At 47.8% G+C, this 13,970-nt stretch overlaps 1 protein-coding gene across 1 annotated transcript in view; it reads left to right on the top strand.

The window, feature by feature from the left end:
- LOC124020799 (collagen alpha-1(XIV) chain-like) overlaps positions 1–13,970 on the top strand; it is a 268,028-nt gene that overhangs the window by 215,743 nt on the left and 38,315 nt on the right. The window contains exons 39-44 of the mRNA XM_046336070.1: positions 3,134–3,187; positions 6,283–6,378; positions 7,508–7,561; positions 12,317–12,502; positions 12,904–12,991; positions 13,264–13,455. Of these exons, the coding sequence (XP_046192026.1) occupies positions 3,134–3,187; positions 6,283–6,378; positions 7,508–7,561; positions 12,317–12,502; positions 12,904–12,991; positions 13,264–13,455 (670 nt within the window). The remainder of the gene's footprint in view (positions 1–3,133; positions 3,188–6,282; positions 6,379–7,507; positions 7,562–12,316; positions 12,503–12,903; positions 12,992–13,263; positions 13,456–13,970) is intronic.

Here is a 13,970-nt window from a genome sequence, read left to right as displayed (position 1 = left end):
AGGATAGATCGAGAGAGAAACTGAGTGAGAGAGGATAGATCGAGAGAGAAACTGAGTGAGAGAGGGTAGAGGGTAGAGAGAGAGAGAGTAGTATGTAGAATGGTTAATCTCACTCCACGCAGCAGCAGAGGGTAGAACCTGATATGACGACACTGCAGATAAATGAGCCCATTTAGAAGGCATCGGGTCGGGTGATGTTGTGTACTCAGCTCGTTGCCAAGGGGACAATAAAACAGGTTCCAGGGCCACTATGGGGCCAACACTGTATCAACACACAGACATGTTTGAGAAAGTCATTATATGGATATGAATTTATCAAAAGAGATTAGTCCTCCCCTCTGCTGTCTACACAGTGTCCACATCCATATGGTTCAGGTGGAGCCTATAGGCAGACTTTAAAACCACAATGGAGGTAGATTTCATCTGAGGTTCCTCTATAAACCAATCCTCCTTATGTTTCTGTGATCGTTGTTGACCTACTAAAACCGTTGTTATAACATTAAAGCTGGACTGGAGTTAAAAGTGGGGCTTTGTCAAGACACAATACTCCTCGCTGAAGGTGTTGACCCCGTAGTAAAACTGTTCCTGACCTTTAATTCTATTATTCTGTAGTGTGTCTTCAATCACTGATATTATTATAACCGACTGAGCGTGTGCAGGACGTTAATCCAATTTGAGCTTGTCCTGCCTCTGCTATCACAGCCTCCAGCCATAGGAACTATTAGTACCTCGCTCCATGTCCCCGCAGGGGTGCCATTAAGGCAAACACAGGAAGAGGAAGGAAGCCTTTGAGGCCAGATGGGACAATTACCTCCAGATGCCTTCGTCAGTTAGAGCAGAGTCAGGAGGGACAGGGAGGGACGGGGGGAGGGACAGGGGGGGACGGAGGGAGGGACGGAGGGAGGGACAGGGAGGGACGGGGGGAGGGACAGGGAGGGACGGAGGGAGGGACAGGGAGGGACGGGGGAGGGACAGGGAGGGACTGAGGGGAGGGACAGTGAGGGATGGGGGAGATAGGGAGGGATGGGGAGGGACGGGATGGGGGAGGGGGGGAGGGACAGGGAGGGACGGAGGGGAGGGACAGTGAGGGATGGGGGAGAGACAGGGAGGGATGGGGGAGGGACGGGGGGAGGGACGGAGCGAGGGACAGGGAGGGAGGGACAGGGAGGGACGGGGGAAGGGACAGGGAGGGACGGAGGGTGGGACAGGGAGGGACAGGGATGTTTATGGTCTGATTCCCAGTCAGATGTACAGTATGGTGTTTATGGTCTGATTCCCAGTCAGGTGTACAGTATGGTTATAGTGGTGTTTATGGTCTGATTCCCAGTCAGATGTACAGTATGGTGTTTATGGTCTGATTCCCAGTCAGATGTACAGTATGGTTATAGTGGTGTTTATGGTCTGATTCCCAGTCAGATGTACAGTATGGTGTTTATGGTCTGATTCCCAGTCAGATGTACAGTATGGTTATAGTGGTGTTTATGGTCTGATTCCCAGTCAGGTGTACAGTATGGTTATAATGGTGTTTATGGTCTGATTCCCAGTCAGATGTACAGTATGGTTATAGTGGTGTTTATGGTCTGATTCCCAGTCAGATGTACAGTATGGTGTTTATGGTCTGATTCCCAGTCAGGTGTACAGTATGGTGTTTATGGTCTGATTCCCAGTCAGATGTACAGTATGGTGTTTATGGTCTGATTCCCAGTCAGATGTACAGTATGGTTATAGTGGTGTTTATGGTCTGATTCCCAGTCAGATGTACAGTATGGTTTTATGGTCTGATTCCCAGTCAGATGTACAGTATGGTGTTTATGGTCTGATTCCCAGTCAGATGTACAGTATGGTTATAATGGTGTTTATGGTCTGATTCCCAGTCAGATGTACAGTATGGTGTTTATGGTCTGATTCCCAGTCAGATGTACAGTATGGTGTTTATGGTCTGATTCCCAGTCAGGTGTACAGTATGGTTATAGTGGTGTTTATGGTCTGATTCCCAGTCAGATGTACAGTATGGTTATAGTGGTGTTTATGGTCTGATTCCCAGTCAGATGTACAGTATGGTTATAGTGGTGTTTACGGTCTGATTCCCAGTCAGGTGTACAGTATGGTTATAGTGGTGTTTATGGTCTGATTCCCAGTCAGGTGTACAGTATGGTTATAGTGGTGTTTATGGTCTGATTCCCAGTCAGATGTACAGTATGGTTATAGTGGTGTTTACGGTCTGATTCCCAGTCAGGTGTACAGTATGGTTATAGTGGTGTTTATGGTCTGATTCCCAGTCAGATGTACAGTATGGTTATAGTGGTGTTTATGGTCTGATTCCCAGTCAGATGTACAGTATGGTTATAGTGGTGTTTACGGTCTGATTCCCAGTCAGGTGTACAGTATGGTTATAGTGGTGTTTATGGTCTGATTCCCAGTCAGATGTACAGTATGGTTATAGTGGTGTTTATGGTCTGATTCCCAGTCAGATGTACAGTATGGTTATAGTGGTGTTTACTGGTCTGATTCCCAGTCAGGTGTACAGTATGGTTATAGTGGTGTTTATGGTCTGATTCCCAGTCAGATGTACAGTATGGTTATAGTGGTGTTTACTGGTCTGATTCCCAGTCAGATGTACAGTATGGTTATAGTGGTGTTTACGGTCTGATTCCCAGTCAGATGTACAGTATGGTTATAGTGGTGTTTACGGTCTGATTCCCAGTCAGGTGTACAGTATGGTTATAGTGGTGTTTATGGTCTGATTCCCAGTCAGGTGTACAGTATGGTTATAGTGGTGTTTACGGTCTGATTCCCAGTCAGATGTACAGTATGGTTATAGTGGTGTTTATGGTCTGATTCCCAGTCAGATGTACAGTATGGTTATAGTGGTGTTTACGGTCTGATTCCCAGTCAGATGTACAGTATGGTTATAGTGGTGTTTACGGTCTGATTCCCAGTCAGATGTACAGTATGGTTATAGTGGTGTTTACGGTCTGATTCCCAGTCAGGTGTACAGTATGGTTATAGTGGTGTTTACGGTCTGATTCCCAGTCAGGTGTACAGTATGGTGTTTATGGTCTGATTCCCAGTCAGGTGTACAGTATGGTTATAGTGGTGTTTACGGTCTCCTTCCTCCCTTCCTTTCTTCCAGGGAGGTGCTGGTATCAGAGGGACCAGGGGAGATCGAGGGGAGCCAGGCAATGTGGTAAAGTATACTATTCATCCTCCATCACACTATGCTGCTCAGTGCTTACACAGTGTGTGTCCCAAATGGCACCCCTGTTCTCTCTATAGTGCACTACTTTGGATCAGGGCTCTTGTGAAAAGAAGGGCACTACATTGGGAATAGATAGTGACTCCATCCCAATACTGCTCAGTGTTTCCACAGTAACACATACTGGAGGGTCTCCATCCCAATACAGCTCAGTGTTTCCATAGTAACACATACTGGAAGGTCTCCATCCCAATACAGCTCAGTGTTTCCATAGTAACACATACTGGAGGGTCTCCATCCCAATACAGCTCAGTGTTTCCACAGTAACACATACTGGAGGGGCTCCATCCCAATACTGCTCAGTGTTTCCATAGTAACACATACTGGAGGGTCTCCATCCCAATACAGCTCAGTGTTTCCATAGTAACACATACTGGAGGGTCTCCATCCCAATACAGCTCAGTGTTTCCACAGTAACACATACTGGAGGGGCTCCATCCCAATACAGCTCAGTGTTTCCACAGTAACACATACTGGAGGGGCTCCATCCCAATACAGCTCAGTGTTTCCATAGTAACACATACTGGAGGGTCCCAATACAGCTCAGTGTTTCCACAGTAACACATACTGGAGGGTCCCAATACAGCTCAGTGTTTCCATAGTAACACATACTGGAGGGTCCCAATACAGCTCAGTGTACAGACCACTACATAGACTGACCAGGGGAAAGCTATGAACCCTTATTGATGTCGCTCGTTAAATCCAGATTTTTAAGCCTTGAGACAATTGAGATATGGATTGTGTCTGTGAGCCATTCAGAGGGTTAAAGGGCAAGACAAAAGATGTAAATGCCTTTGAATGGGGTCTGGTAGTAGGTGTCAGGTGCACCGGTTTGTGTCAAGAACTTAAACGTTGCTGGGTTTTTCACGCTCAACAGTTTCCCATGTGTATCAAGAATGGTCCACCACCCAAAGGCTATCCAGCCAATAATAACTGTGGGAAGCATTAGAGTCAACATGGGGGGTGTGATCTTAATATTTTGTAGCAGCTCAGTGCTTCCACAGTAACACGTACTCTGGCTACAGTACGTGAGGGGCCACCTAGAACATAAAGAATAAGAATGGAATTTCCTCCAATAAATAGCCTGAATCAACGGCTGAGATGTGGAGATACATAAATATGCAACGTAACGTGCAATTCTGTTATTTTTGGAGGATGTCTCTGTTTTCACACACTAAGTGAACCTCGCCGTGTCCTTCTGGCTTCATGCCAGCAGTCTTCATGTCGAAGCCAGGAGAGCCTTGTGTCGGTTGTAGTTAAACAGGATAATTTTACTTGGACTGTAGTTTCAGGAGTACGCTGAAACCTTGTTATTCCAGTTCTCTCTGTGTCTGACTCAGACCTGGGTTCAAATACTATTTGAAATAATTTCAAATACTACAGCTGTTGCTCGGTTTGAACTTGTTGCAATGGAATTGCCTGTTGCAATGGAACCAATTACAAAAGTCCCAAAAGCGCAAACCCCACCCATCTGGCATTCAAAACCCGCCCATCTGGCATTCAAACCCCACCCATCTGGCATTCAAACCCCACCCATCTGGCATTCAAACCCCACCCATCTGGCATTCAAACCCCACCCATCTGGCATTCAAACCCCACCTATCTGGCATTCAAACCCAGCCCATCTGGCATTCAAACCCAGCCCATCTGGCATTCAAACCCCACCCATCTGGCATTCAAACCCCACCCATCTGGCATTCAAACCCCACCTATCTGTCATTCAAACCCCACCCATCTGGCATTCAAACCCCACCCATCTGGCATTCAAACCCCACCCATCTGGCATGCAAACCCCACCCATCTGGCATTCAAACCCCACCCATCTGGCATGCAAACCCCACCCATCTGGCATTCAAACCCCACCCATCTGGCATGCAAACCCCACCCATCTGGCATTCAAACCCCACCCATCTGGCATTCAAACCCCACCCATCTGGCATTCAAACCCCACCCATCTGGCATGCCCAAATCTGGCATGCAAACCCCACCCATCTGGCATTCAAACCCCACCCATCTGGCATGCAAACCCCACCCATCTGGCATTCAAACCCCACCCATCTGGCATTCAAACCCCACCCATCTGGCATTCAAACCCCACCCATCTGGCATTCAAACCCCACCCATCTGGCATTCAAACCCCGCCCACCTGACACTAAATCAAACTCTCAAAGTATTTTAAACATTTCAAATAGTGTTTGAACCCAGGTTTGGTAAATGGGACAGTCCTCTCTCTCCGTCTGTTTGACTGCTTTATCAGCCTCTAAGGCTGCAGGCTGCAGGCCTCTCCAGTCCCTCTGCTTCCAGCCCAGTTTAACACGGGCAGCTCGCTAACAAAGTTACAACAGATGTGAACGGCGAGGCCATGCTAGAAACAGACTTCATTATGGTGCCAAACAAACCCAACCCAGGACGGCTGTAATCTCATTTCAAATGTACTGTTGGGTATTGGCTAAAATACGTGCTAATTTGCATCCTATTCCCTATATAGTGCACTACTTTTGACCAAAGCCCTATGGTGCCATTTGGGACACAGCCTAAATCAATTTCCTAGAGCACAGTCCCCAATGTAAACTCCATTCTAATGAGTGTCCTCGGAGAACGGTCCTGTGGGCTACCCGTTGTACTTTGTCTTAACTTTATGAATATCACATTTGTGTGTGGAGCGAGAGACCCAAGGCAACGGCATTGTGTTTTTAGAAGGAAGGCTGCCAGACAGTAGCTCTAAAACCTGATGTCCAAACTTGGACGTTGAAGACACAGAACATATTGATCACCAGAGAGAAGAACTAACAAACTTTTAGTTCAATTCAATTTAATGGTAACAGGTCGGGCGGTTAATCAACTCTGTTGTTGTAACACGTTACATTACGGTATGCTTTACAAATGTGTTCTAAATGTTTTTAAAGTCGTTTATAGACTATCGATCAGTTTATCAGTTGAAATATAGTTTATAAATCAGTAAGGAAACAGCCATGAGTCATTGGTTAATATTGTGTGATTTTAAATAAATGGTCTGTCTTCTCCAGGGGCCTCAAGGACTAGTTGGTGATAAAGGTCCTCCTGGACCACAGGGCCCCCCTGGTCCTCAAGGGCCTAGTGGACATTCCATCCAGGGACCACCGGTAAGATATGACCTATAACCCTGGTCCTCAAGGGCCTAGTGGACATTCCATCCAGGGACCACCGGTAAGATATGACCTATAACCCTGGTCCTCAAGGGCCTAGTGGACATTCCATCCAGGGACCACCGGTAAGATATGACCTATAACCCTGGTCCTGAGGGGTCTAGTGGACATTCCATCCAGGGACCACCGGTAAGATATGACCTATAACCCTGGTCCTGAGGGGTCTAGTGGACATTCCATCCAGGGACCACCGGTAAGATATGACCTATAACCCTGGTCCTGAGGGGTCTAGTGGACATTCCATCCAGGGACCACCGGTAAGATATGACCTATAACCCTGGTCCTCAAGGGCCTAGTGGACATTCCATTCAGGGACCACCGGTAAGATATGACCTATAACCCTGGTCCTCAAGGGCCTAGTGGACATTCCATTCAGGGACCACCGGTAAGATATGACCTATAACCCTGGTCCTCAAGGGCCTAGTGGACATTCCATCCAGGGACCACCGGTAAGATATGACATATGACCTATAACCCTGGTCCTGAGGGGTCTAGTGGACATTCCATCCAGGGACCACCGGTAAGATATGACCTATAACCCTGGTCCTGAGGGGCCTAGTGGACATTCCATCCAGGGACCACCGGTAAAATACAGTATATATAATATCTTATGTTCATATATATATAGGACACTCAGAGTATATATGAACATAAGTTATGATAAAGTATATAGCCTGTATATAAACATAAGTTATGATACAGTATATAGCCTGTATATAAACATAATATATGATACAGTATATAGCCTGTATATAAACATAAGTTATGATACAGTATATAGCCTGTATATAAACATAAGTTATGATACAGTATATAGCCTGTATATAAACATAAGTTATGATACAGTATATAGCCTGTATATAAACATAATATATGATACAGTATATAGCCTGTATATGAACACGTCTGCCTCTGGTTAAACTGTGTTCCATAACAGTGTGACTAATGTACAGTCAATCATTTGCAAACCATTCCATCTACCCACTGGCTTTGAATGAAATGACAAAATGACAAAGGAATGAATGATAAAGAGGTTGTTTTTCTCTCATGTCCATTTGTGTTTCAGGGGGGTGATGGTGAAAAGGGAGAGAAGGGAGATGTTGGTTTACCAGGACCTCAGGTGAGTAAAGACACATATATACCTCATCTCCATTTTGTTTTCCTCTCCTGAGTCCCACAGAGACACTGTGCTGTGACTAGTGATAACTACTCCCACAGAGACACTGTGTTGAGACTAGTGATTACTACCTCCACAGAGACACTGTGTTGAGACTAGTGATTACTACCTCCACAGAGACACTGTGTTGAGACTAGTGATTACTACCTCCACAGAGACACTGTGTTGAGACTAGTGATTACCACCTCCACAGAGACACTGTGCTGTGACTAGTGATTACTACCTCCACAGAGACACTGTGCTGTGACTAGTGATTACTACCTCCACAGAGACACTGTGTTGAGACTAGTGATTACTACCCCCACAGAGACACTGTGTTGAGACTAGTGATTACTACCTCCACAGAGACACTGTGCTGTGACTAGTGATAACTACTCCCACAGAGACACTGATGTGACTAGTGATTACTACCTCCACAGAGACACTGTGCTGTGACTAGTGATAACTACTCCCACAGAGACACTGTGTTGAGACTAGTGATTACTACCTCCACAGAGACACTGTGCTGTGACTAGTGATTACTACCTCCACAGAGACACTGTGTTGAGACTAGTGATTACTACCTCCACAGAGACACTGTGCTGTGACTAGTGATTACTACCTCCACAGAGACACTGTGTTGAGACTAGTGATTACTACCTCCACAGAGACACTGTGTTGAAACTAGTGATTACTACCTCCACAGAGACACTGTGTTGAAACTGGTGATTACTACCTCCACAGAGACACTGTGCTGTGACTAGTGATAACTACTCCCACAGAGACACTGTGTTGTGACTAGTGATTACTACCTCCACAGAGACACTGTGTTGAGACTAGTGATTACTACCTCCACAGAGACACTGTGTTGAGACTAGTGATTACTACCTCAGAGACACAGAGACACTGTGTTGAGACTAGTGATTACTACCTCCACAGAGACACTGTGTTGAGACTAGTGATTACTACCAGAGACACTCCTACAGAGACACTGTGTTGAGACTAGTGATTACTACCTCCACAGAGACACTGTGTTGAGACTAGTGATTACTACCTCCACAGAGACTAGACTGATTACTACCTCCACAGAGACACTGTGTTGAGACTAGTGATTACTACCCCCACAGAGACACTGTGTTGAGACTAGTGATTACTACCTCCACAGAGACACTGTGTTGAGACTAGTGATTACTACCTCCACAGAGACACTGTGTTGAAACTAGTGATTACTACCTCCACAGAGACACTGTGTTGAGATTACTACCCCCACAGAGACACTGTGTTGAGACTAGTGATTACTACCTCCACAGAGACACTGTGTTGAGACTAGTGATTACTACCTCCACAGAGACACTGCTGTGACTAGTGATTACTACCTCCACAGAGACACTGTGGGAGTAGACACTGGGTCTAGTAGAGTGGACCAGAGTGACTGGTAGGGTCTAGTAGAGTGGACCAGAGTGACTGGTAGGGTCTAGTAGAGTTGACCAGAGTGACTGGTAGGGTCTAGTAGAGTGGACCAGAGTGACTGGTAGGGTCTAGTAGAGTGGACCAGAATGACTGGTAGGGTCTGGTAGAGAGGACCAGAGTGACTGGTAGGGTCTAGTAGAGTGGACCAGAGTGACTGGTAGGGTCTAGTAGAGTGGACCAGAGTGACTGGTAGGGTCTAGTAGAGTGGACCAGAGTGACTGGTAGGGTCTAGTAGAGTGGACCAGAGTGACTGGTAGGTTCTGGCTGGTGGTAGAGAGGACCAGAGGGACTGGTAGGGTCTGGCTGGTGGTCTAGTAGAGTGACCAGAGTGACTGGTAGGGTCTAGGAGTGGACTGACTGGTAGGGTCTGGTAGAGGGACCAGAGTGACTGGTAGGGTCTGGCTGGTGGTAGAGAGGACCAGAGGGACTGGTAGGGTCTGGCTGGTGGTAGAGAGGACCAGAGGGGTACTGGTAGGGGACCAGAGTCTGGCTGGTGGTAGAGAGGACCAGAGGGACTGGTAGGGTCTGGCTGGTGGTAGAGAGGACCAGAGGGACTGGTAGGGTCTGGCTGGTGGTAGAGAGGACCAGAGGGACTGGTAGGGTCTGGCTGGTGGTAGAGAGGACCAGAGGGACTGGTAGGGTCTGGCTGGTGGTAGAGAGGACCAGAGGGACTGGTAGGGTCTGGCTGGTGGTAGAGAGGACCAGAGGGACAGGTGGGGTTTGTCTGGTGGATGACAAATATGAACACTTAATCTGTTGGCCTTGCTGATTCTGCTCTCTGCCTCTCTCTTCATAGCCATTACCACATCTCTCAGAGCCAGGATGGGGACTGTGTGTGTGTGTGTGTGTGTGTGTGTGTGTGTGTGTGTGTGTGTGTGTGTGTGTGTGTGTGTGTGTGTGTGTGTGTGTGTGTGTGTGTGTGTGTGTGTGTGTGTGTGTGTGTGTGTGTGTGTGTGTGTGTGTGTGTGTGTGTGTGTGTAGCTGACAGGGAAGATATCAGGGCTGGTGGTTGTTTGTGCCAGGATCTGGTCTTACAGCACAACATTAATCATACCCCTACTCTCCCCTCCTCTCCACTACTCACCCCACCCCTCCTCTCCCCTCCTCTCCACACCCCTCCTCTCCACTACTCTCCACACCCCTCCTCTCCACACCCCTCCTCTCCACTACTCTCCACACCCCTCCTCTCCACTACTCTCCACACCCCTCCTCTCCACTACTCTCCCCCCCCTCCTCTCCACTACTCTCCACACCCCTCCTCTCCACTACTCTCCACACCCCTCCTCTCCACTACTCTCCCCACCCCTCCTCTCCACTACTCTCCACACCCCTCCTCTCCACTACTCTCCCCACCCCTCCTCTCCACTACTCTCCCCACCCCTCCTCTCCACTACTCTCCCCACCCCTCCTCTCCACTACTCTCCCACCCCTCCTCTCCACTACTCTCCACACCCCTCCTCTCCACTACTCTCCACACCCCTCCTCTCCACTACTCTCCACACCCCTCCTCTCCACTACTCTCCACACCCCTCCTCTCCTCTACTCTCCCCACCCCTCCTCTCCACACCCCTCCTCTCCACTACTCTCCCCACCCCTCCTCTCCACTACTCTCCCCTCCCCTCCTCTCCGCTACTCTCCCCTCCCCTCCTCTCCGCTACTCTCCACACCCCTCCTCTCCGCTACTCTCCCACCCCTCCTCTCCACTACTCTCCCCACCCCTCCTCTCCACTACTCTCCCCACCCCTCCTCTCCACTACTCTCCCCACCCTCCTCTCCACTACTCTCCACACCCCTCCTCTCCACTACTCTCCACTACTCTCCCACCCCTCCTCTCCACTACTCTCCACACCCCTCCTCTCCACTACTCTCCACTACTCTCCCTCCCTCCTCTCCACTACTCTCCACACCCCTCCTCTCCACTACTCTCCACACCCCTCCTCTCCACTACTCTCCACACCCCTCCTCTCCACTACTCTCCACACCCCTCTCCACTACTCTCCACTACTCTCCACCCCCTCCTCTCCACTACTCTCCTCCCCTCCTCTCCACTACTCTCCACACCCCTCCTCTCCACTACTCTCCACACCCCTCCTCTCCACTACTCTCCACACCTCCTCTCCACTACTCTCCCCCCCCTCCTCTCCACTACTCTCCACTCCCCCCTCCTCCTCCTCTCCACTACTCTCCCCTCCCCTCCTCTCCACTACTCTCCACACCCCTCCTCTCCACTACTCTCCACACCCCTCCTCTCCACTACTCTCCACTACTCTCCACTACTCTCCACTACTCTCCACACCCCTCCTCTCCACTACTCTCCACTACCCCCCTCCCTCCTCTCCACTACTCTCCACACCCCTCCTCTCCACTACTCTCCACTACTCTCCACTACTCTCCACACCCTCCTCTCCACTACTCTCCACACCCCTCCTCTCCACTACTCTCCACACCCCTCCTCTCCACTCCTCTCCACTACTCTCCACTCCTCTCCACTACTCTCCACTACTCTCCACTACTCTCCACTACTCTCCACTACTCTCCACTACTCTCCACACCCCTCCTCTCCACTACTCTCCACTCCCCTCCTCTCCACTACTCTCCACACCCCTCCTCTCCACTACTCCACTCCCCTCCTCTCCACTACTCTCCACACCCCTCCTCTCCACTACTCTCCACACCCCTCCTCTCCACTACTCTCCCTCCTCTCCACTACTCTCCACTACTCTCCACTACTCTCCTCTCCTCTCCACTACTCTCCACTCCCACTCCTCTCCACTACTCTCCACTACTCTCCTCTGCATAATGTCCCCACCTTTCATTGATATGCTTTACGACCACTCTTGTAAAGTTGTGGCAGAAGATACATATTTTATAACCTCATAGCTAAGTTATGATTATGTTTGGAATGGGCTGGTGAGTTGTAGGAGACTGGATACACACAGCAGAGCTCTGGCAGGTGTTGAGATGTTCACCATTCAGACCTGAATGAATAAGGTTTCTCATGTTGTGAATGAGATGTTCATATTTTATAACCTGAATGAATAAGTTATGATTATGTTTGGAATGGGCTGTTGAGTTGTCAGACCTGAATGAATAAGGTTTCTCATGTTGTGAATGAGATGTTCACCATTCAGACCTGAATGAATAAGGTTTCTCATGTTGTAAATGAGATGTTCACCATTCAGACCTGAATGAATAAGGTTTCTCATGCTGTCAATCACTCTGACTCTGTATTTGTGTTATATTTTGCAGGGTGTTGGTGGATCTCCTGGCGGATCCGGAAGAGATGGACCAGTTGGACAGAGGGTAACAGTCTATTCATTTTGTTTGACTTACAGATTCATTATTTCCATTATGTATTGTTATATATGCCATTTAGCAGACGCTTTTATCCAAAGCGACTTACAGTCATGTGTGCATACATTATACGTATGGGTGGTCCCGGGGATCGAACCCACTACCCTGGCGTTACAAGCACCATGCTCTACCAACTGAGCTACAGAAGGACCATTCATATGACCTGCTCAAAGCCTGAACGCCCTGAGCTCTTTAGCTCAATTTTTAATATTAAAGTCAAATCGTTTTTTTCTTCCTATTTTGAAGCGCGTAATTCTGTTTACTTCCTCACAACGAACATAACACTGACATTTTTATGTCACGATGCTTTAAATCGCTGGCTTAAAGCTCACGAGATGTTCACAGAATGCTGTTTTGATTTACCTATGAATCAATTTCATGTCTCATACTCTGACACGGCACTTAAAATAAATGTGCTGTAAATAAATGAGTTATGAGAGATGCCTTTGATCCTTCACAATACACGTTTTTTTATCCCAAAGACTGACGAAAGCAACACAGGCTGCTACATCAACAGGACGGTTTTAGGGTCAACTTACCTGACATTAAGTCACCTGAAGGCCCAAGGATGTTACCATGTGATTTTCACTTTTCCACTGACAGTATATCTCATCAGAATCTGCTTTGGTATCACACAAGCTTCTGCACCGAGCCAACAGATATGAGAAGAAAACACCAGTATGAAGTGATATGGAACCTCCATCTTGTTATCCACTCATGGCCCGGCTCCTCAACGACAGCCATAAGCTGACGACTCCCAAGATCCTCCAAGAACTTCTAATATCCTATTCAAACCACGACAGCTCTTTCTATCACTCTCAGGGGTCAACACTGTTATCTAGATGTATGTATACACGCCATGGATAATGATGGTGACGACGATGATGATGACGATGATGGTGACGATGATGATGGTGACGATGATGGTGACGATGATTATGATGGTGATGATGGTGACGATGATGATGATGACGATGATGGTGACGATGATGGTGACGGTGATGATGATGGTGACGGTGATTATGATGGTGACGGTGATGATGATGGTGACGATGATGATGGTGACGATGATGATGATGGTGACGATGATGATGATGGTGACGATGATGATGATGGTGACGATGATGATGATGGTGACGATGATGGTGATGATGATGGTGACGATGATGATGATGATGATGTGGTGACGATGATGATGGTGACGATGATGGTGACGATGGTGATGATGATGGTGACGATGATGATGATGATGATGATGATGATGATGATGATGATGATGATGATGATGATGATGATGATGATGATGGGGATGATGACGATGATGATGACGGTGGTGATGATGATAATGATGGTGATGATGATGGTGACGATGATGATGATGGTGACGATGATGATGATGGTGACGATGACGATGATGATGATGACGCTTACAGCTAAAATGTTACAAATCATCTTAAGAGTAATTTTCATGAAGAATGGAACACTTTGCTGTACTGTAAATGATAGTGCCTGATTGGTCCATTCCCTGTAATATTGGCCAGTTGCCAAG

The sequence above is a fragment of the Oncorhynchus gorbuscha genome, unplaced genomic scaffold (assembly GCF_021184085.1).
Source record: "Oncorhynchus gorbuscha isolate QuinsamMale2020 ecotype Even-year unplaced genomic scaffold, OgorEven_v1.0 Un_scaffold_914, whole genome shotgun sequence".
NCBI classification, from domain to species: domain Eukaryota; kingdom Metazoa; phylum Chordata; class Actinopteri; order Salmoniformes; family Salmonidae; genus Oncorhynchus; species Oncorhynchus gorbuscha.
The sequence above is the reverse complement of the archived record's forward strand: the minus strand, read 5'-3'. Positions and strand labels throughout refer to the sequence as shown.